This window comes from Myotis myotis, unplaced genomic scaffold, assembly GCF_014108235.1.
Source record: "Myotis myotis isolate mMyoMyo1 unplaced genomic scaffold, mMyoMyo1.p scaffold_m19_p_23, whole genome shotgun sequence".
NCBI classification, from domain to species: Eukaryota; Metazoa; Chordata; class Mammalia; order Chiroptera; family Vespertilionidae; genus Myotis; species Myotis myotis.
In genome coordinates this window covers 4,943,818-4,965,903 of record NW_023416328.1, presented here as the reverse complement: position 1 = coordinate 4,965,903, position 22,086 = coordinate 4,943,818, and the positions used below count along the sequence as shown (strand labels likewise).

At 51.3% G+C, this 22,086-nt stretch overlaps 1 protein-coding gene across 6 annotated transcripts in view; it reads left to right on the top strand.

Annotated features, from left to right (window-relative positions):
- The first annotated feature begins 3,100 nt into the window (after positions 1-3,100).
- SLCO3A1 (solute carrier organic anion transporter family member 3A1) overlaps positions 3,101-22,086 on the top strand; it is a 145,061-nt gene continuing 126,075 nt past the window's right edge. For 4 of the 6 annotated variants that reach the window (XM_036355572.1, XM_036355570.1, XM_036355571.1 and 1 more), the window contains exon 1: positions 3,629-3,808. In XM_036355572.1, coding sequence (XP_036211465.1) covers positions 3,629-3,808 — 180 coding nt within the window. Of the gene's footprint in view, positions 3,809-22,086 lie in introns of all 6 variants that reach the window. The other 2 variants (XM_036355573.1, XM_036355574.1) reach the window with 2 other exon arrangements.

The following is a 22,086-nucleotide window of genomic DNA, read 5'->3' as shown; positions in this document are numbered from 1 at the left end:
GGAATAGCTCTCATAGCCAACAAAGTAAGGAATCGTGGAACCACGGCCTTAGCTAGCAAAAGTAACATCAAACGTAGAAAAGTCTCCTGGCCCAGTAAAGTGGTCCAGAGGCCAAAATAATCACGTCATTCATCACACCAACCATTCCTAAATTCACCATCGACCACTAGGGGGATAGACGGATGACAAAAACTCCAGCCCAGAGCGCTGCCTTCATTGTTTCTCCAAAGGCGAACATGTAAGGTCGCCTAGTTGAGGCGTTGGGTGGGGTTTAAGCTGTTAGACATCATGGTCAGTTGTCCATTTCGGAGGCCGGTTGGAGGCGGCACCACAGATCATGGGAGGCCTAAACTCCTTCTTGATCCCCCTCCTCCTCCTCCTTGGAGATCCCACCACTTTGGGGTAGAAAAAGCAGGTTTCAGTTCCTGCCACTAGCTGGCTGCGAGCCCCAAAAGCCACTGTTGCTTTTTCTTAGGAGTAAAATGGGGCCAATACGATCAGCCCTCCCTGGTGGGGGATTTGAATGAGACACAGGACCTCGAAGCACTAGCAGCAATCACGTGCTGTACAGGTAGGATGACAGTTACCATCTCCCAGCTGCTCCCTCTGTCTGCGTGGGAGAGAAGCCAGCCGAAGCCCGCTGGCCGTAACCCACCTCACATCCGGGAACCCCGATCTAGAGGTAAATAGAGGAGCAAGAGGGAAGGAACTGAACACGTTAAATTCCTTCTGTCATGAGGCTGACAGCTAATTTCCTTCCGGCCAACTGTGATTATTCTTAGGGCTTGAAGCACAGGATTATTTTCATGGCTGCTTACTGTTAATTATAGGAGGAATCTACAACCCTAATATGGAATCCGCTCCCTGGCGGCTAAAGTGTCTGATTTCTCTAAAGAAAGTTAAATGTTTTACCTAAAATAAAAGGTCGAAACGGAAAAATGCCTGTGCCCCCTTTGAGGCAATGAGGTATAGAGCAGTGGGCGGGACCGAGATTCAAGTCCTGTCCCTATTGAGCTGTGTGACCCTGGGCTAGTCACTGCACATCTCTGAGTCTGTATTTTTTTAAATATATATATTTTTATTGATTTCAGAGAGGAAGGGAGAGGGAGAGAGAAACATCAATGGTGAGAGAAAATCATTGATCGGCTGCTTCCTGCACCAGAATAAGCCCATATCCCGGGCATGTGCCCTGATTGGGAATTGAACCGTGACCTCCAGGTTCATAGGTCAATACTCAACCACGGAGCCACACCAGCCGGACTCTGAGTCTGTATTAACAATCTAGGGACAGAATGAATCCTGCCCTCCCCCAAAGACAGACCACTGGGTAGTAAATGAAATACTATGTAGGGAGTCACTGAAAACCATGGCTGTGATATCAAACACCTTGGTTTCAAAGGCTGGCTCCGCCGTGCCCTGGGTGTGTGACATTGGTAAGGCGAGTTAACCTTGCTGGACCTCTGTGTTCTTATCTGTAAAACGGGGCTAATAATAGTAACCGGTTTAGAAGAGGGGAGTGAGGACTAAATGGTAAGTGCAGTGAAGCGCTTGGAACAGATGGGGCCAGGCCAGACTAAGCCGACAATAAACATTAGCTCTTGTTATTGCAAAGGACGAATGTAAATAAGACTGGAAGACGACAGCGTGGTCTGAGTGCCATTTCAATAGCCGCAGGATCGCTGTTCAGAGACAAGGAAACGGGCTCAGCTCAGCGCGAGGCTCAGTGTGGGGACAGGAAGGGGCTAGCTCACCAAGGGTCTTCTCAGGACACGGGAGGAAGCACTCCCCAGATGCCAGAGGGAGGGAGGCCAAGGGTGAAGGATAGGATTCTGTAGAAAAGTTGGCCATGACTGAGGGACAGGTAGGGGGAGCAAGGGAGGGCTGTAGTGAGGTGACAGACTGCTGGGGACTAGTGTAGCCATGGTGACAGGAATTGGGGAGGATGGAAAGAGACCTCTGGTGGGACCCAGTGCAGCTAGGAAACCGCCCAGATACCAGGAGGGGAGCATCCGAAAGGGACAGCGGGCCTCGGTGAGAGCATGTCTAGAACCACATGAGCATGAAGCGTTTATGTTCAAATGGTCCCACAAGGCAACACGCCCAGCATGACTCCACCCATTCTCCTTCAAGTTCTTTGGGAGTAAGTGAAAATGATGAGTGTTAATTGCTATTCAGTTTCCAAATTGAAGCGTGCATGGGGACACAGGAGCCTAAGAGAGTGGATCATCACCCCCCCCCCCCCCCTACCCGGGACAACAGCCCAGGTGGAAGTGGCTCAGTTTTTCCCAGTTTCCTCTGAGCTTCAGATTCTAATGGCAGTGCCTTGCGGCCCAAACTCCGGGCAACGATTGATAAAGAGCAGCTGCCAGGGGCGGGGACATTCAGGCCAAGGCCGGGGAGAATGGCCCCAGCCACAAATCGACGGGAGGGGTGGGACCCAGGCGGGCCGGTGTCTAACCGCTTCCAGAGAGTTGCAGCCAAGGCTGCCTCTTCCCGAGGAAGCGCTCCAGGCAGGCGGAGGGCCGGACAGGGCCCTCTGCTGGGGTCGCTGCGACCCTGCAGCAGCCTCGACACCGGCTGGGGGGCGACTGACAGTCGTGGGGCTCCCGTGGATGAACGGAACTTCCCTCTCGCAGGGCTTCCGTTCCTTTCTCTCCTTGTGGCCTGGGACCCTAGGGGGAGAGCAGAGGCCGGCAGGCTGCAGAAGCCTCCACAGCGCTGACCTCTGGCACCTCCCCAAGCCCCAGCGCGCATCTGTCCCCAGAAACACGGGGCGGAGGCAGAGAGAGACCGCAACTCCCCTTTCTGGGTACTCGGTTTGTTCTCGCTTCCTAGAAACAGCCGCTCCCCTCCGGCCAAGCCCCTCCCCCCCGGCCGAGCGCCCCAGGCCGGAGCTCTCGGTCCCCACCCCGCGGGGGCGCCCACGCACCCCATCTCTGCGCCGCCAGTTCCTCCTGCAGTACCACCCAGTGTCCGCGGGGGCGCCCCGTGCCCCGCAGCGCCACCTAGGGGCCGGGCACCTCCTCCTCCCTCCCTCCCTCCCTCCCTCCCCTCCTCGGGGCACCCCCCGCCCCGGCGCCCCGCTTACTCCGCAAGGACTCCCCCTCTCCCGGGCCATTCGGGCAGCGGGACTTCCCAGCCGTGGCCAAGGGGCCGCTTTGGCGCCCAAGCCGGTTCCCCTCCCGCCTCCCCGGGGGACGCGTGAGCAGGGAGGCGCGGCAGGGGCGGGCACAGGCGATCCGGCTCGGCCCCGGGCAGAGCAGAGGAGGCGAGGGCAGGCGCCGCCGGCGGAGCAGGGGAAGCCGGCGAGAGCAGCGGCCGGTGACCGCGGGCGGCGAGGCGGTGACGGCGGCGGGCGGCGCGAGGAGCCCCTGTGATTGGCACAGCCCGAGCCGGAGGAGGAGGCGCGGGGAGGGCGGAGGAGGAGGAGGAGGAGGAGGAAGGGGGCGAGCGCAGCGGAGGCGGCAGTGAGGAGCCGTGTTTCCACCTCTCCAACCCCGGCAGGACGGGGGCGGCCGCCGCGGGCCAGGGGTGGGGACAGCGCTGAGCGTCGCCGCGCGCACCCCCGCCGGGCCGCGGTCCTGACCCCCGGGGCGAGCGCGAAAGCGGCGGCGGCGGCGGGAGCAGGATGCAGGGGAAGAAGCCGGGCGGCTCGGCGGGCGGCGGCCGGAGCGGCGAGCTGCAGGGGGACGAGGCTCAGAGGAACAAGAAGAAGAAAAAGAAGGTGTCCTGCTTCTCCAACATCAAAATCTTCCTGGTGTCCGAGTGCGCCCTGATGCTGGCGCAGGGCACGGTGGGCGCCTACCTGGTGAGTACCCGTGCCCACTCCGCCGCGGGGCCCCTGCCCCAGCCGCGCCCGGGCGGCCGGCTGGCACGAGGAGGGGACGGCGGGCGTGACCTCCCGGCGTGGAGGTTGGCGAGTGGTGCAGAGGCGGCTGCCGGCGGAGCTGCCGGCTGGGGCTGCCGAGCGAGCCAGGAGCGGGCGGGACCGCGGATGCCGGCAGCTGCTCCTGCGCCGGCGGGGGCTGGGGACCCGAGGAGGAGAGGCTGCGGGCAGGTGGGCGGGAAGCCTTGCCTGTCCCTCTGGAAAGTGCAGCCAGAGGGAGAGTTGAGGGGCCCCCCTTGGAGAGGAAGGCATCGCGGATTTCGGGGGACCTGCACATGGGAAGAAAAGCCAGTTAGCACCCGGCGTCCTCGACTCTCCATTGCATCCGCCTGGAGAACAAATCCATTATGCATCATTTTCTCCATCCGCCAATTATGGAGGGGGGCGGGGGGGGGGACTTAGCTTAGAGTAAATGCGCGCGAGTGTGGCCTGATCTCAACAGGGCTAGGTGGGGGACCATCCCCGCTCCGTGTCCCAATAGCCATCTCGGCGGCTGGAATAAAGTTACCATACCTGGGAAGCCGCTGTGAGTTTGTGTAGTTCCTGCTACCCACGCTTAGACCTAAATTCCCCACTGTTGCCTCTGGCCCACAAGAGGGTCGCATCATTTTTCGCACTACATGTCTATTTGATTTGCCTTCTAAAAGGGGATATTGATACTCAAAGGGCCCAGGGGTGCCTAACAGCAGAGGAGACAGCTTGTAATGACTCAGCACTGTCAGATACCCACTTTGCCGCTCTCTCCTGCCCCAGCAGGTGGTCCCAACTTGAGTGCCAGAGAGGCCTGTCCCCACCCATGTACAGTCCTGCCTAAACATGAGACGATTTTTCCGAGCGTATAGCGTTAAATCAGTACTTGACTATTGACCTGAAATTGGCATGGAATGTCACAGACTTCCAGCTGTTAGCAGCAAGTTTGTGGAAGTAGAATTGGACAAGATACTGGCTATTGGATAACCACATCCAGACAGAGTTTTTCCCCATGGTACTCCTCATGCCTCATTCCTGGCCATGGGTTACAGTTCATGAGGGCCAGGCGCTAAGTCCCCTGTATCATTCATAAACCAGCTCTCAGGACTCTAGGCTTGCCGTCAGAGGGAAGTAGACGCAGTCTTGGTCTGTGGTGTGGGGTAGGCAGGTATGTGGTTCTGAGAGAAGACTGTTCAAACTCGGCTCTGTTCGTTGGGGTGACCGAGTTGCAAGGCTTCTGAAAATCAAGTGCACTTCCTTTGCTCCTGGTGAGATGAAAGGTGTGTGAAACCCTGTCTCTCAGCACCAGGACTTGTCGGCTGCAGGTCAACCCTGTAGCTAAAGGCACATTTTGTTCTGCTTAGAGTTTTGTTTTATAAGATGCACTTTTTTACAGTTACTCTACACAATTGCACACAGCACCTGTGGCCTTTGGATTTTTTTGGGGGTAGGGGCAGACCATGGCTTGGGGGTCAGTTTACTAGAGGGTATTTGTTAAAATATTAACATAGGTGCCCGTATGACTAAGACGCAAACACACGTTCATAACTATATGTTGGTCTTTGTGGTGCCATATGCAAAGTCTGTAATTCCTACCCAGGCGGGTCTGTGTTTAAAAGAGGATAATTAGGGTATTAACAGCTGTCTCCAGTGGAACAGTTTGTTTGCCTCTAACCAGTTTTATTCAATGGGGTGCAGCATTCACATGTGGCAAACACCACCAGAACTTTTCACACCACGAATGAGCAAGGCATGGCTTAGGTTTAGCTCAGGATGATCTCTGGCTTTTAGAAAGAAATGAGGCTGGTCTCCCATCAGATGAGCGGGCCAAGGCCCGTTAGAAAGTGAAGCAGCAGAGGGCTGGTGGGTGGTGGCTGTGTAGAGGCAGGGCTGGCACCAGGGGATAGGGAAGTTGCCTTTAATCGTGTAACAGGCAAGTGGCAGCCAGAGGTATTCAGTCCATCTGGTGGGGCCTCCTGGCCCTTCCAGCCTCGGCCGGTGGAAAGCCTGGTTCAGGGGTCGGGTGACAGGAATCAACAGGTGACTGGCAGAAAGCAGATGGGGCCCGTGAGAGGACAGGCCCAGGAAACGGACTTCATTCTGATGGCTAGGAGCGCTTACTACCATCAGGTGCTCGGGGCTCTGCCTTGCCTGGCTGCCCTGGACTCTCCGCCGTCATCCGTTGGAACCTCATGAAAATAAACAGTGTGTCCGCCAGGGCTGACTGAGTCAGCTTGCTACGGGGTTTTGCTCTTCTGGGTCACGTGGGAGTGTTCATCTGTTATTTGGCAGGTGGAATAAAAAGTTTGTTACTCCTTCAGCTATGCGAGACTTCGAGACTTCGTTACGGATAATTTGGCAATTTACATATCGGGATGTTTGCAGGAAGGCAAATTTCTCCCGTTTAGTCCATCGCAGGCTTGTTTAGGAGACCCTGAGAGCCGCTGATTGTAGGTGATCACGCACACAGGGTCCCCGTGCAAGAGGCGTGTCCTCTAGGATCGCCAATTCTGCGCCAGTGACATGATTTCCGAGTAGATTCCAGAAGTCCATGCAATACTTTTTACTGAGTCCTGCCAAGTGCGATGTTTTATACCTGGAGGCTTCATTTCGGGTTTTCCCTTTCCTCTCTGAAAAGACAGATTGTGCAGTGTCTTGAGTGACACAGGTGTGGTCTCCCCATCTGCAGACCTGAAACAGGAAGTAGCCCTCGATTCGAGAAGCAACTGTGAAAAGCAGGACTCTCGGTGTGTGTGTGTGTGTGTGTGTATGTGTGTGTTCCTTTAAGGAGCCTGCCCAGATTACTCCTGGATATGAGAAAGCCACCAATTACTAAGCTAGCCAGGGGACCAGCAACTTTTGCCTGGTGTTGGGGGTCTCCTGGGGGAGTGCAGAACACTGGCTTTGACCCTGAAGCCCAGACTCAGTGATAATGTGGATAAGGGACTCCAGGTGCAGCCTGGGCCAGCTGTGGATTCTGAGATCGGTTACTATTTCATACCTTTTCGTTGGAAATCATGCTTTATTTAGATCAGCCAACAGTCCCAGGGATGAATGTTCTCTCAGTCACTTAAACTGCAAAAACAATTTAAGTGTAAGAAGAGAGGGCCACCCGTTCAGTTTGCTCGTCACTGAATGCGGAGTAGAGAATGCAATTTACTTTTCCTTTACTTGGGTCTTCTCTTCTCGCCAGTCTGAACTGACCTACTTGCCAGGTTGTAACATCTGCCTAAGTCTGGGGCCGTTTGGAGAAGGCGCAGGCCTCTGGGAACGGCATGCAGAGAGTTATGTCACGTGCACTTTATGGTGTTTTGTGGAGATCCACTGAGATGTTGCAAGCCATTCGCTGAGCGCAGTGGTGCACAGAGAGGTTCGCCTGTGTTATCAAGTTACTGAGGCCTGGGGCAGATAAGGATGTGGACAGGAAATTAAAGCTTCGCCACCTCTGGGCAGCCGTGATCAACACCCACATTCAAATGCATTTGAATTTCCTCAGGATAAAACCTTAGGGAAAAAAAAATGCCACTTTCGTCTCTGCTCCGGGCACACAGGTGGTCCTCGTGACCAAGGGCTGCGCATTTCCCTGTGCACAGTTATGCAAAAACTAGGTCTGAGGTTGTGTGACCAGGCAGAGATGAATGACCATGTCTCACCAGGTGCCGGCTCACTTGAAAGTCCCTTGTTTTTTCTAGGCCTGAGAGCATCCAGTGGACTGGCAATTAATGGGTGAGGCGAACCTGCTGGATTTTTTATTATTTTTCCTAAAGAATCATTTAAAAGATGGGTTTTGCATATCTAGCCCATCAGCTGACAGCTGAGAGACATTTTTGAAGCCCTTGTCAAATTGGGATGATGACTAAGGCGACTGCATTTTACTTAATCAAATTATTTTACGCAGTTACGGTTTACTCACAGTGACAAATTCCCTGCCATTTGCATAATAACTATATAGCCCCAGGTCGTAAGAAATAAGATTACCCTGTTGTTGTTTTTTCTCACAGCTTGGTTGTAAATGTTTACCTAATAATTATTTAGGGGAGAATATTATTTCTGAAAGTTCTTTTCAACCAGCTTTGTGTACACACCTTGGTTTCTGTGCAGGGGTTTTCGCATGTGTTTAACAATTGAAGAAACTGAATTAGCTGTAAAGTGAGCAAGATCTTTTCCCTGAATTTTGTAACCCTCTCCCTTTTGAGTTGGAAGACGGTGATCCAGAGCCCTCTTGGCTGTGGCAGGGCCTTGCTAATCAGTTGCTCAGTATTTAAGCTCATCTTTTTTTTTTTTTTTTTTAATTCTCACCCGAGGATATTTTTCCATTGGTTTTGAGAGAGAGTGGAAGGAAGAGGGAGAGACAGAGAGAGACATCGACGTGAGAGAGACACATGGGTTGGTTGCCTCCCGCCCCCGCCCCCACCATGGCTGGGGATGCCTGCTGCCGGAACAGCGCTGTTCAGCATTAGCCGGATAAGTTCCCTCTTGTGATAGGCAGCTTGAGCAAGAGGATCTCTGGGAATTTCTCTGGCTCATCTTAAAGCAAGCCTGTTCAGGCACCGGATTCACTTAGCAGACTGGCCCTGGGATCAGTGTAACATAACAAGCAATGATGAGCACACAGCTTATTTCATGTAGACGCAGGCCTTGAATAAAGATGAGATCTGTGAATGTTATTGGCTGGTTACAGAGATAGATAGAGCAGCGGTTGGCATTGGTCTCCGAGTCTGTGCCAGGCCTTCTGCAGAGGCGATGGGAGGGGCAGGGACTCATGCTGAGCTGACCCTTGTCCTTGGATTCCAGAGTGCTCGCTGAGGTGCCAGGCAAGGAAGGTGGGCCCTGCCAGGTGACTACGGCAGGCAGGTATGCAGAAGGTGCTCACCCTGGCTGTGGTAGAAGACAGAACTGTATACATTTCTATAGCACCTCACTTCCAACTTCACGGACACAGTTAATATGCACAGATATAACTGCATTTAATAACCACACTCCTCCCAAGTAGAGAAAAGGGTTTGTCTTCACTTCTACTCACTTATATTTTGTACATGTAGTCTATTATACAGTCTGCACATAACTGCTTGCATTACATATTTACATACATGCCCATGTACAGGGTCACGTAAACCCAGTATTGTCTGCTGTATTTTATTTATTTATTCATTTATTTATTTATTTATTTATTTAATTGTTAATGCTCACCCAAGGAGTGAGGTTATTTCCCCCCCCCCCCCTTGATATTTAGAGAGAGCGGAATGGAGAGAGGAGAGAGAGAGAAACAGCAATGTGAGAGAGACACATCAACTGGTTGTCTCCTGCAGGTGCCCCAGATGGGGGCAGGCCTGCTACCCTGGTCTGGGAATGGGACTTTCGACCCTTAGGTGCGTGGGCCGACGCTGGGAACACTGGCCAGGGCGCTGTGATGATTAATAATGACATGGTTACACATATTTACTACAAACATACTAAGCTTGTAGTCCCAACAAGTGAAAAATAAAAGTGTTTCCATCAGGCTTTGATGTTGGTGTAGTGAGCCGTATGCTCAAGTTGTTTCTTTTTCTGCATGAACATTTTGTCTGGGAGCAAAACACTTTTAAAAGTAAGAAATGAGTACCAATTGCGAATTCCCTTTATTCCTTTATTATGAATACAGTAATCCGTTTCATCTTAAAGATGCTATAAACGTTACTAGCCATGTGGGAGGGGAACCCACCTAGTCATGATTACCTTGATCATTCATAGTCAGTGGTACTTGGAAGTGAGTGGAACAGGGACAGGGCAGGGACACACAGGGATGGATGGGAAGCCCTCGGTACTGGCTGCTCTGGTCTGCGGCCATAGGGTGGAGAAGACTGGGACAGTGTTCTGGCTGGTGGGCAGCTGAGGAGCAGTGACAAGAGTGTTGGACTTGGTGTCAAAAGACCTACGTTTGAACCTGGTCTGGCTACTTACCAGCTCCCAGTGACCTGACTTACCTGTGCCTCAGTATTTCCATCTGAAAAATGGACATAATGAGATCCCGTCTTACGGATAGTTGAGAGATTTAAATGAATGGACACGTAATGGAGTGCTTCTCTTAGGTGCAGTATTCAATAAGCGTCTTAACAATAATGGCATAACCCTCCTCATTGATCTCGGCCCAGTGGACGCCCCCTTGGGAACCTGAGGATTTGGGTGTTGGGTGAGGCCGGGCCAGTGTTTCCTAAACTAAAGATCTGGGCCCTTGCAGCTTGTTCTGTTTCTCTGTATGAAAAGCGGCCACTTCAGGGCAGCCTGGGGTGGTAGGAGGAGGGGACCAAGCGAGGACCATGTGTTGTGGACATCTGCTGCCCGCCAGGCAGCCTTGTTTGAGACGTGCGACCTCGGAGCTCAGCCCTGGTTGCCAGGAAGGGCTCAGGTCTTTGGCCGCGCCCACTGCCTTCACCGGAGGCCTGTTGCCGTATCAGGGCCCAGCAGGCACACATACGGGCATTTTCCTGACTTGGTCCTCGCTGGTTTCTCCAAAGCAGAGCAAACGAGCTCTGAGTACAGTCTGATTTCCCTCCCTGCGGATTCGGCATCTCGGCTTATGGGTTATGGCAGTGGTTGTCAACCTTCCTGATGCCGCGACCCTTTCATACAGTTCCTCATGTTGCGGTGACCCCCAACCATAAAATTATTTTCATTGCTACTTCATAACTGTAATGCTGTACTGTTATGAATCGTAATGTAAATATCTGATATGCAGGCTGTATTTAGGCGACCCCTGTGAAAGGGTTGTTTGACCCCCAAAGGGGTCGCGACCCATAGGTTGAGAACCGCTGGGTTATGGCGATGGTTTCGGAGTCTACCTTCTGCATACCACCACTCTCCTCCATCTGTAGTGTTTGTGTTAATCCTCACCTGAGGATATTTTTCCCATTGATTTTTAGAAAGAGTGGAAGGGAAGGGGAGAGACACACAGAGAGAAACATTTATATGAGAGAGACACATCGATTGGTTGCCTCCCACATGCGCCCAGACCAGGATCCGAGCCTGCAACTGAGGCACGTGCCGTGCCCTTGACCGGAATCAAACCCATGACCCTTCAGTTCTCAGGCCGAAGCTGTCTGCTGAGCCAAACTGGCTAGGGCCCATCTGTAGCTTTTGAGGCAGCTTCCGGCCGGGCATTCCGGTGACAACATGGAGAAAACAGATGTTCCCCTGGACACGGGCAGAATCCCCACAGCTGGCTGTTCCCAACTTCTTCATTTCAGTTCTTCTTTGTGGCTTTGAGCCGGGCCCTTCTGATGGAGGGTTGAGCAGCTCAGTTCTTTAGTAGAAATGATGGTGCCCACCTGGCTGCTGCTTTATAAGGACTGGGCGTTCTTCTCCAAACAGGGCGCAGCACTTCACTGTCTAAGACAGTTGTCGGCAAACTGCGGCTCGCGAGCCACCTGCGGCTCTTTGGCCCCTTGGGTGTGCCTCTTCCTAATCCTTAGGAGCACCCTAATTAAGTGAATAACAATATACCTACCTATATAGTTTAAGTTTAAAAAATTTGGCTCTCAAAAGGAATGTCAATCGTTGTGCTGTTGATATTTGGCTCTGTTGAATAATGAGTTTGCAGACCACTGGTCTAAGAGATAATGACGGTTGGTCATTAGAATGTTCCTGGACTTGAAACAAAAGTCTCATTTATGACCTCACACTCACTGAAAATGTTTAAAAGCAAAAGGCAACGTAGGTTGCTACAAGCCCTGCCACTCTCCCTTCGCTCACATGGTTTCCTCCATAAATTCCCTGGGGATAATGCCTTCTGGGGTGTCATGGCCCAGGTGGCATTTTAAGTCACCTGGTGACAGAATCAAAGAGCGTCCTGATGGCAACAAGGATGCTTCTCTCCTTAGTGTGGGTTTTTGCTAAAATCTTGGCCGTGATTGCTCTGGGGACCCCGAAGCAGGCTACACCCGCAGACACATCTGGGCTGGCAGTGGGACCACGGCCGCATCAAGAGCGTGTGTGTGAGGTCTGGGAGGCTGTGGCAGAGCCTGGGACCACGCAGAAGCCTGGAGTGTGCTCTCTGGTCTGTCTGTGCATCTGTGTGACTGTCCATGCACATGTGAGATTCTGTATGATGTGGCAGATTCGGATTCGTCCGGCAAATTGCCTTTAATATGTGTTTTTAGTGATTTCAGAGAGGAAGGGAGAGGGAGAGAGAATCATTGACCAGCTGCCTCCTGCACGCCCTCTACTGGGGATCAAGCCCGCAATCCAGGCATGTGCCCTGACCAGAGGAATCAAACCGTGACGTCCTGGTTCACAGGTCAACCACTGAACCATACTGGCCTGGCACAAGTTGCCCTTTAAAGGGGTTGGGCCTATGGTAATAAACCTGGCTGTCTGGTTACCCTTGAAACCTTTCCGTGGTGGGTCTAGAGCAGTGATGGTGAACCTATGACATGCGTGTCAGAGGTGACACGTGAACTCAGTTTTTGGTTGATTTTTCTTTGTTAAATGGCATTTAAATATATGAAATAAATATCAAAAATATAAATCTTTGTTTTACTATGGTTGCAAAGATCAAAAAATGTCTGTATGTGACACGGCACCAGAGTTAAGTTAGGGTTTTTCAAAATGCTGACATGCCGAGCTCAAAAGGTTCGCCATCACTGGTCTAGAGCCTGCTGTGGCTCTCACTTCGTAGCCACCTGAGTTCCAGGTTATGCAGAGTCAGCAGAAATGATGAGCTGAGCATGTTTCCAACAAATAGTCCCCGGGGGCTATCATAGCGCAGTGGGCAAACTGCATACTCGCAGAATCACCGCCTGCAACTCCGGCAGGTTGAGGAAGGAAGAAATGATTACTTTTGCTTTCGTTTCTGCATTTGCAGCGTCCAGAGAGAACAGTGTCCCAGTGGTGCTGTTCAATTAAAGTCTATTGTAACGTGTTCTTGGGAATGGCTGTTGTCTTTCCCTCCTCCCGCTTTGGAAAGGGCTTGTGGGAAACGGGCGTGCTGGCTGTCTCATTGTTAGACAGCTATTCTCACGCTGCTGCTGCTCGCCGATCTCCAGCTGATTAGAACGAGAAATTACCACCTTGAACGCAAGCAAAGTTGAAATTGGAAAGCTGCCCTCTGACTGATTACATAAGCTCCAAAATACTGTACCTGAAATCCTGTTGACCCTGCTAAGGATTCCTGCAACGAAGGGAAGAATTTCTAGGCAGCACGGACCCAGATGTTTTTATTATGGAAGATTCAATTATTGTGATGCAACCTGTGAGGGAAAGAGTGGTGCTGATTCATTATTCTCCCCGTTGGCTCTGTGGGTCAGGGGTTTGTTTGAAGCAGACCCTCAGAGTACCTAGAGCAGCCGTGGGCAAACTACGGCCCGCGGGCCAGATCCAGCCCGTTTGAAATTAATAAAACTAAAAAAAAAAAAAAAGACCGTACCCTTTTATGTAATGATGTTTACTTTGAATTTATATTAGTTCACACAAACACTCCATCCATGCTTTTGTTCCGGCCCTCCGGTCCAGTTTAAGAACCCATTGTGGCCCTCGAGTCAAAAAGTTTGCCCACCCCTGACCTAGAGCTACCCCTCGGACCTCGGCACCAGCCCCTCTTCCCTGCAGGGGCTCAGGGGCTGCCCTGGGCCTGCAGTCACAGCCACTGTCAAGGGCAGGCATCCGCTGAGGTCAGCTGGAGAGATTGCTGGTGGGACTCAGTGGGAGGCCCAGGAGTACAAGCGCTGTCCGTCAGGGTGGGCGTCACCTTTTGGCCGTTTCATTTTCTGGAGCGCGGCTGTGATGGCACGTACTTTGCCTTGTTTTGTGTCACTTGCATGTGTTTCTGTGGGAGGCGCCACACAGCAACCTGCATGGTCTACTTCAGATTCCCGGCCTCCGGAACTCTAGGAAAGGACTTACCGAGAGGCCAGGGTGAGCAAGATGTAAAGGAAACTAGTCAGTGGAAACAGACAGAGAAGAGCTTCCGACAGGCCTCTCCTATCTCGATGTAAAAAATTTAGGGCAAGACCTTGCAATTTATGGGCGGCGTGTTGTGCTGCCTCCCAGTGCTGGTGAGTACCACGTGGGTTGCCAGGCTTATTTGCCAGCCAAAGGGAGGATATATTTGGGAAACAAAGAAAAAAAAAACACCCCACAAGCCCGTAATTTGGCACCTTCCCCTTACCTTCCCTTTACCTTCGCCAGTCTGGAGGTGCATATAAATAGACCAGAAAGCCAGGAGGCAGTTCTGCTGCTTTGCAGCTTGGAGCTGGTGGGAGCAGATGGGGAAGTTCGTCTTGTTGCTTCCGAGCTCAGGGCAGCCCGGGAGCCAGCAGCACTTGGACCGAGTCCGGATGCAGCCCCGTGAAACATCTAAGACGCGTGGGTGCCAGCGATGGTCCCATAGGCAGCTTTTCCATGTGCCCCAGTCGTAGGTCTTTTCCGACACTTGAGGACGTTGTACTTTTCTTGCGTGTGTCTTAGGCAAAACCAGGGCACAGAAGTAAGTAACTTGCCCGGATGAGCAGCCCATGTTCCCCTCACTCCCCAGCCAGCTCACATTAGCCAGCAGGTGAATGCTAGAAAAAAAAAAAAAATCCCCATTTTTCTTACTCTCTTTTAAAACATTCCTCCTTTTTTTCTTTTAAATATACTCAATGCTGCCTGGCTGGTGTGGCTCAGTGGTTGAACCTCGACCTATGAACCTAAAACGGTCTCAGGGTACAGAGAAAAAAAATGAAAGGAAGGAAAAGAGAAACTCTTTGCCCTTGTTAGGGTTTGGGGTGGGTAGGAAGATGGTGGGATGTTGGTTGGAGAGTCATTCTTTTTTTTTTTTTAAATATATTTTATTGATTTTTTACAGAGAGGAAGGGAGAGGGATAGAGAGTTAGAAACATCGATGAGAAAGAAACATCGATCAGCTGCCTCCTGCACATCTCCCACCAGGGATGTGCCCGCACCAAGGCACATGCCCTTGACCGGAACCGAACCTGGGACCCTTCAGTCCGCAGGCCGACGCTCTCTCCACTGAGCCAAACCGGTTTCGGCTGGAGAGTCATTCTTATAGGAAGCCCTGCTTGAAGACAGCTGTTGCCCTGGGATAGGCCTTGTCTCCTTTCTGGAAGAAGGTAACCATGTTTCTCTTAAGGGTGGGGGTGGGGGGCTTACGCTGTGGGAGTGAACCTGGTTGCATGAATGTGTCGCATGGAACAAGTCCTTCCTCTGTCTTGGGCATCGCTGAAGGCAGACATTGGACCGGATGATCACATCATCTGACTAAGGGAAATGCATGTGAAAAAAGCCTAGCCCTACACGTGGTGAGCATTTTGTGTGTATGTATTTAGTGTGCGTGTGTAGTACATGCCCCCGCCCCTTTCATTGGGACTCCTTCCTGTCCCCTGGCCCTGCCTCCTCCCTGAAGGCCTGTTCCGCTTGCTGAGACTGAAAGGGATTGTTGCCATGCCAGCCAGTCTCAGATTTGGTCCAGGTATGTGTTACGTAAGGACCAGAGATCTGCATTCTCATCTCATTCATCATCTTGTTTTTTTGGGTGGAGGCGAGAGCTGTAGGATTCTTGGAATTTCTCAGCGCAGACTCCTTTTAAAGGACTCCACCTTGGTCGCTGCCAAACTAATTAGCTTCCACAGCTTTCGTACGCGCCCTGAGCCATACAGAGTAAGGCGTGTTCCTGGTCCGCGTGGAGTTTATATGTCCTCGTGGGGGAGATGGCATGTGTGTAATTTTATTAATTGCTCATTCATGAGGTGGTCTCGGGTCCTGGGCCAGGCAGCTGTCCAGCTGAAATTACACAGGACAGCGTGGTCTCCTACCCTAAAATCAAAGAGTTACACCAAGGTGGGAAGGGGCGCTGGAGGTGGGCTGGGGAGGTGGGGAGGACGTTTATGTCAAGTGATTTTCTCAGCCTTGGTCAGGGTAGGTCCAAGGGGACGAGAGGTCAGGGCCAGTGTGGAAGGAGGTTGGCTGGGGAGAGCCCTCAGTGGTGGACACCTGGGTGGAGAAGGGCAGGCTGGGAACACAGGGCCCCAGCCCCACACGGGAGCCTGTCGGGGCTGGCACTGGGGAGTCTGCTCTAGCCAGCAGTGCGGGGGATGTCGGCACCTCTCTTGGCAGAGCTCTGTCTACCCCCCGCCCCCAGCTTTGAAGTGGTGCCTGAAGCCAGTCTGCCAGCGTGTGAGAGAGGCCACACCAGGGCATCCCCAGACTCAGCGGGAAGCAAGAAGGGCTGCCTGGTGTGACGTAGCCCAGGGGCTGAAGGATGCTGGTGGTCCTGGAACACCCACTGTGCTCCCCAGAATGGGGCAGCGCAGGCGAGGGGGGCTGGGGCATCCATGCACAATGGCACCTCTGTATTCACCCTCCCTTTTGAGTTATCTATGCTAGGAAAGGCCCTATCATATCTGACTGTTGGTGTGTGTGGTTTTTTTTTTTAAACATTTTAGCTTGGCCTCGGATGTATCGGTTCTGGATAACTTTAAAGCTGGTAATAGAACAAGCTGTGTTCACGCACAGGAAGTGTCTCCAAACAGAGAGTGGGCGTGCGGTTTACAGTTTAAGGATTGGATGGAGGCCATTCAAAATTCCCCTCCTGTTCTCCTTGAGAACAAGTTGGCAAGCTGCTGAGGGCGCACTCCTCCTGGGAATAGCCACGAGGGGTCCAGAGAGAGGCTGTGCTATGAGCAGGGCTGACTGGCTACTGGGCCAAGGCCTCAGTGGTGTGGCTGGGCGGGTGGCGTGGTGATTCGCTGAGCTGGTCGCCCTTCAGCTTCAGAGCCTGTGCAGAGGGTGCAGAGTCTGGCCAGGATGCCTCTGGCCTGTTGGCCGCACCTGCTGCCCGCAGATGGCTGCCCAGGCACTGGCTGAGACTTCCTGCCCTTGGGGCCACATCACTTGGCTCTACCATTCACTTGAACTTCAAGTTTATGCTTGTGGCTTTTTATAAAAAAATAAATATAAAGACATTATTGTTTTACTTTTTACAAAAGGAATGCACATGTTGAAAAGTTGGAAAATGCAGATAAGCATAGATACATTTAAAAAAATAATAACAAAGAAGAAACATCATCCATAATGCTGTGACCTGGAGATCCACTGTGAACACTTTGGTGTGTGTCCTGTCAGTCTCTCTGGCTCTGCCCACATTCCCTCATGATTTCCAGGACGGAGGAGTAGAGGGCATGTGCTGTCTTTGTGAAGTTCAGGACTGCTGCTTGTTAATCTTATGTGGCTTTGGGCCATTGCTTCTACCTCTCGAACTCTCTATTTCCTATCTAAGATTGGGACGGTATTTATACCAACTTCAGATGATCTTGTGAATACTAAGTGAGATAATCCATTCAATGTGCGTAGCCTGTGCCTTCCTAGTTACTATGGTTGTTGTTATTTATCTTCACCTGAAGATATGTTTATTGATTTTTAGAGAGAGGAAGGGAGAGAGAGAGAGACAGAAACATCAATGTGAGAGAGAAACATCTATAGTTGCCTTCCGCACGTGCCCCATTGCAACCTGGGTATGTGCCCTGACCAGGGATCGAGCCCGCCACCTTTTGGTGTACGGAACAATGCTCCAATCAACTGTGCTACAAGGGCCAGCGCTAGATATACTTTTAAATATATATGTTCTTAAAATACAGGGTAGTAACGTTAGTTTCACTCGCATTTAACCAAAGACCTAATGAAAACTTCAAGTCACTGGCTTCTGCCCTGGAATGTTGCTGTGGCCTGAATTCATACAGAGTAGCAGAACTAGCGCAGCTGCAGCAGGTGGTGTAGAGGGAGCTGGCTCCTTTTGGCCAGAAGATGCGGGATTGACAGCTTATGCTTCTGGGATCTTTGAAAGGTTCTTTTGGGTGGATTCAGTCTTCCTGGGTGGGGGCACCCAGTGTGCTCCTGCCCCAGAATAGCCCGGCTTTCCCTGTGTTCTCCTGAAAGCCTTCCCTTGCATCAGGCAGAGAGGATCAGCACCACGGCTCGTGGCCTCCGTTCCATCCTTTCCTCCCAGGGGACATCTTCACTGTTCCCATCAGAAAAGAGGAGTATGTGGGTAGCCACTCAAGGCTGCTGCTCCCTGAGTTGGTAACCCTAATGGGAACGCCCAGGCGTGTTACTTATTCACTGGCTCATCTCCCTGGGGGGTGGAGCTTAGAGACTCCACCGTCCACTCTGCTTTGCTTTCGAACCTTCCTTTACTCTTTTGAGCAGCAGCACTTGGATTTCATGACGCTGGGTGTGTTCATTTTCTTGCTTGTTTTTGACTGGTGACTATTTTATTTCAGCTTCAAAATTCCTTTACTTAAGTTTTGGAAGAGTGAGGCTCTTCGCATGGAGGTTTGTAGCATTTTAATTGAGACGTACCCAGCATCATTTCAAAGGATTGCATAATATTCTGCTGTATTCTATTATATTTCACTATCCTATTTTTGTATCGTGGGTTGTTGTCAGCGCTTTGCTAATATAAATCTAAATTTCTCATCACTTTTCTGTTTTGAGTTTCAGAATTCTAAAATGGGATGCTGGTTTTAAAAGGGCTAGTCCCCATTGTAGATGGCAGGAGGGGAACAGACATTTTCAAGGATCTTATGTGTGCCAGGAAGTACATAAATGGTCTGATTAGACTCTCACAACAATCCTGTGAAGGAAATGCCATTATTTCTTCTTTTTTTAAAAATATAGTTTTATTGATTTCAGAGGGGAAGGGAGAGGGAGAGAAAGATAGAAACATCAGTGATGAGAGCGAATCATCGATCAACTGCCTCCTGCACGCCCCCTACTGGGGATTGAGCCCACAACCTGGGCATGTGCCCTGACTGGATGGAACCCGGGAACCTTCAGTCCTCAGGCTGACGCTCTACCCATTGAGCCAGACCAGCTAGGGAAATGCCATTATTTCAGTTTACAGAGAAGGAAACGAGGGCTCACAGTTGTGAACTTGCCCACTCTGTTTGGATCCCGGGTGTCAGTTCTATCTTGCTCTAAGATCCCTTCTCTTTCCTCAGACCACAGCTCCTGAAGTCACAGCTGACTTGAAAGTTGATGCATGCGTGGTGTTTTGATACCGTTTTAACACGTTACTACTTGTGAGCGAGCGCCGTTCTTTTTCTTGTTTTTTAACTGAGAGCGAAGGTAACGAATGCTGAGCATGACTTCATTGGGGCCAGAGAACCATGTTATCTGTTCTTTCCTTCTGCGAGTGTAAAACGGCATTTGCAGGTTTTGTGAATTTCATTTTCTCTGAAAATGAACCTCCGTGCGTTCACAGGGCCCCTGCTCCAAGGCATGTTGCTACCTGCGTGCTCAGCCCTCAGCTGCCTTCTTGCTCCGAACAGCCAGCCACTCAAAAACAAGGGCCATTATGTAATAATTCAGCCATAACAGCCCTTAGAAAATTACAGACTGCTCCATGCCAGTATGCGCAAACACTCTAATTAATGTTCGCTTCCTCCACAAATGGGCATTTTTCAAAACCTGGCTACAAAATTATATGTACCTTATTCGAAAAGTATTCCACAGGCCTTACCAAGAATTTTGATATGTATTTAAAGGCTCCTGTTTGGGTCTCGGTTTTACCATCAACAATATAAATGGGTCCAGTGTTGCCTCACGTGTGTGGAATGCTTAGTGGCTCCTGGTGTTGTCATGGATATGCCATCTCAGCCTTCAGGAACCCTGAGAGGTAGGTGGGGCATTTTCACCCCACCATTCTTTTTTCCCCACCTTTATTTTATTTTCAAAATATTTTTTTTTTATTGATTTCAGAGAGGAAGGGAGAGGGAGAGAGAGATAGAAGCGTCAGTGATGAGACAGAATCATTGATTGGCTGCCTCCTGCATGCCCCCTACTGGGGATCCAGCCCACAACTTGGGCATGTGCCCTGACAGGAATTGAACCAGTGACCTCTTGGTGCATGGAGCAATGGTCAACCACTGAGCCACGCTGGCCGGGCAACAGTTGAGAGGTTGTGATAGAGACCAGATGGCCTGCAGAGCCTAGAATCTTTAGTATCTGATATAGAAGACAAAGTTGCAGACCCCTTTCCTAGAATATGAAAGAGTTTTGAGAGTTGGGGTCTCTGACCCAGGCTCCTGGCTCCCCAGATAAGGTGCTGGTGCCTCGTATGAATTCCTGCCTCTACTGTCCTCCCAGGGATGGTGCTCCCAACCCTCCAGCCTCATCGCCCCAGAGCCCAAGGCCAACTCCTTCCTCTGGGTGGTCTCTCCGCCTGGTCTCCTATGAGGCCTGGTAACAGGAGGCCGATGTGCTCACAGACGCGTTCAGCTGGTACCTGGTGCTTCTGGCGGCCCCAGACTGGAGACCTGCCCGTACTTGGTGGGGCTTCCCTCCCAGCCGGTCGGTGGGACAAGCCTGCTTGTGTTTGCCCAGCCCCTTCCAGATGGCCCTGCAGGGAGCTCCTGCGAGCTGCCCCTGAGGACCGGGCCCTGGCGGCGGGCGTGTGCGGCAGAATCGCAGGCCTGCCCTCTATTCACAGGCCTGGCCCACGAGCACGACGCCAGCTCATTATAGATCTTTGACGTTTGCCAGTATGTGTGGGGTCCTGCTGCCTGGCCCACATGGAACCGCTTCAACTCCACCGAGGGGGCAGCCTCACTTCCGTGCGTTCCGTCTGCATTTGGACGGAAGCAGACCACTTAAAGGCCCTTTTTGTGGGGCTGGGAGCCCTTGATTTATTTCCTGGTCTTTAAGATACTGTTTATTGATCCGAGGCATTACAATCAAATCTGCTGCGGAAGAATCCGTTCCTTTTCATCTTTATGTTGTCTCCTAACCACTTAAATGGCTATTTAATGTTTTAATTAATTTGGCATGAAGCCTCTGGAAATGATGATGGCAGTTCTCATATGTATAGTTTAATTCGGGTATCAACGCCTGTTTTCTCTCTCTCACTTTCTCCCTTAAAAACATTTAAGATGTCGCCCAGCCGGTGTGGCTCAGCATGGACCTATGAACCAGGAGGTCACAGTTTGATTCCTGGTCATGGTACATGCCTGGGCTGTGGGCTCAGTCCCCAGTGGGGGGCGTGCAGGAGGCAGCTGATCCATGATTCTCTCCCATCGTTGATGTTTCTGTCTCTCTCCCTCTCACTTCCTCTCTGAAATCAGTAAAAAAATATTTTTAAAAAATGTGGTGTAACCCGTAGAAACAGGTGTTTTAGGAAGGAAGCAACTCAGTGAGCCTGAGAGCAATTGGAGACCATAGTCTGGTCTGAGACGCTGCCGGAGGTCAGGCAGCACCAAGGGGAAGAGAGCTAGCTCAGAGCTTCCCTGAAACTCAGAAATCCGTGCTGATGAAATGGGGCAACATGGAGCATCCCAGAAATGAAACCACCATCCTGGGAGATCTTCATCAGGGCAGTCGGGGGGCACGTCCCACGGGCTCCACCATCCAGATGACGTCCTAGCCCTTGGTGACAGCCACCGGGCAGCCGAAGCAAGTAGCTCATCGTGTGTTTACGGGACTTGGCGTCATCTCGCGGTCTCTAAATACTGGCTTTCACAGCACAGAGACTAAACAGTGGAACTTCTCAGAGCTTCTCTGAAGTATGTTACATGTCAAGAATGACATTTTGACAGGGACAGATCAAACACTCTGTGATGTTTTAAAACCAGACCCCAGTTTTGTGTCAAATTACCCCGATCATTACCTTCTAGCCGCCTTCCTTGCAACTCCGAGCATGGATTTTCCTGTTCAGAAAAAAATCTCCATTCACCAGCATCCACACATTGAAATACCGACAGTAACCGTAAGCGTACCCACACTTCACCCCGAAGGCCGCATGCCTGGAGAGAGGAATGCTGCATTGCGTGGAGATGAACACCATTTGTTTCTTCCATTCAGGAAGGAAGAATTGAGGCTCGTTTCCTCTCTACCCATTTTCTCCATTTCTCTCTTGTGAGCAGTCGCGTTCTTCCTACCTGGCATTCACATATCTCTGATAAAGCTCTCCTCAGTTAGGCATAATGACAACATCACTGTCAAATAGAGTACGAGACGCTTGCAAATCAGCCTGTGATGGTACCTGTGCTGGTGAACAGGCATTTTTCCCTGCATGCATTGACTCGGGCAGCCATGTCTCCGAAAGTGATGGGGTAATTTGATCGGCCAATGTTATATAGATGATCTGTTAGCATAAGGCTTCTACTAAAATATTTACTACTTGTCCCTGAGCTGGCGCCCCACGAGGCAGGTGCAGGGCCGCTTACACAGTGATGTGCTTTTGTTTCTACCACTTATTTTGTCTG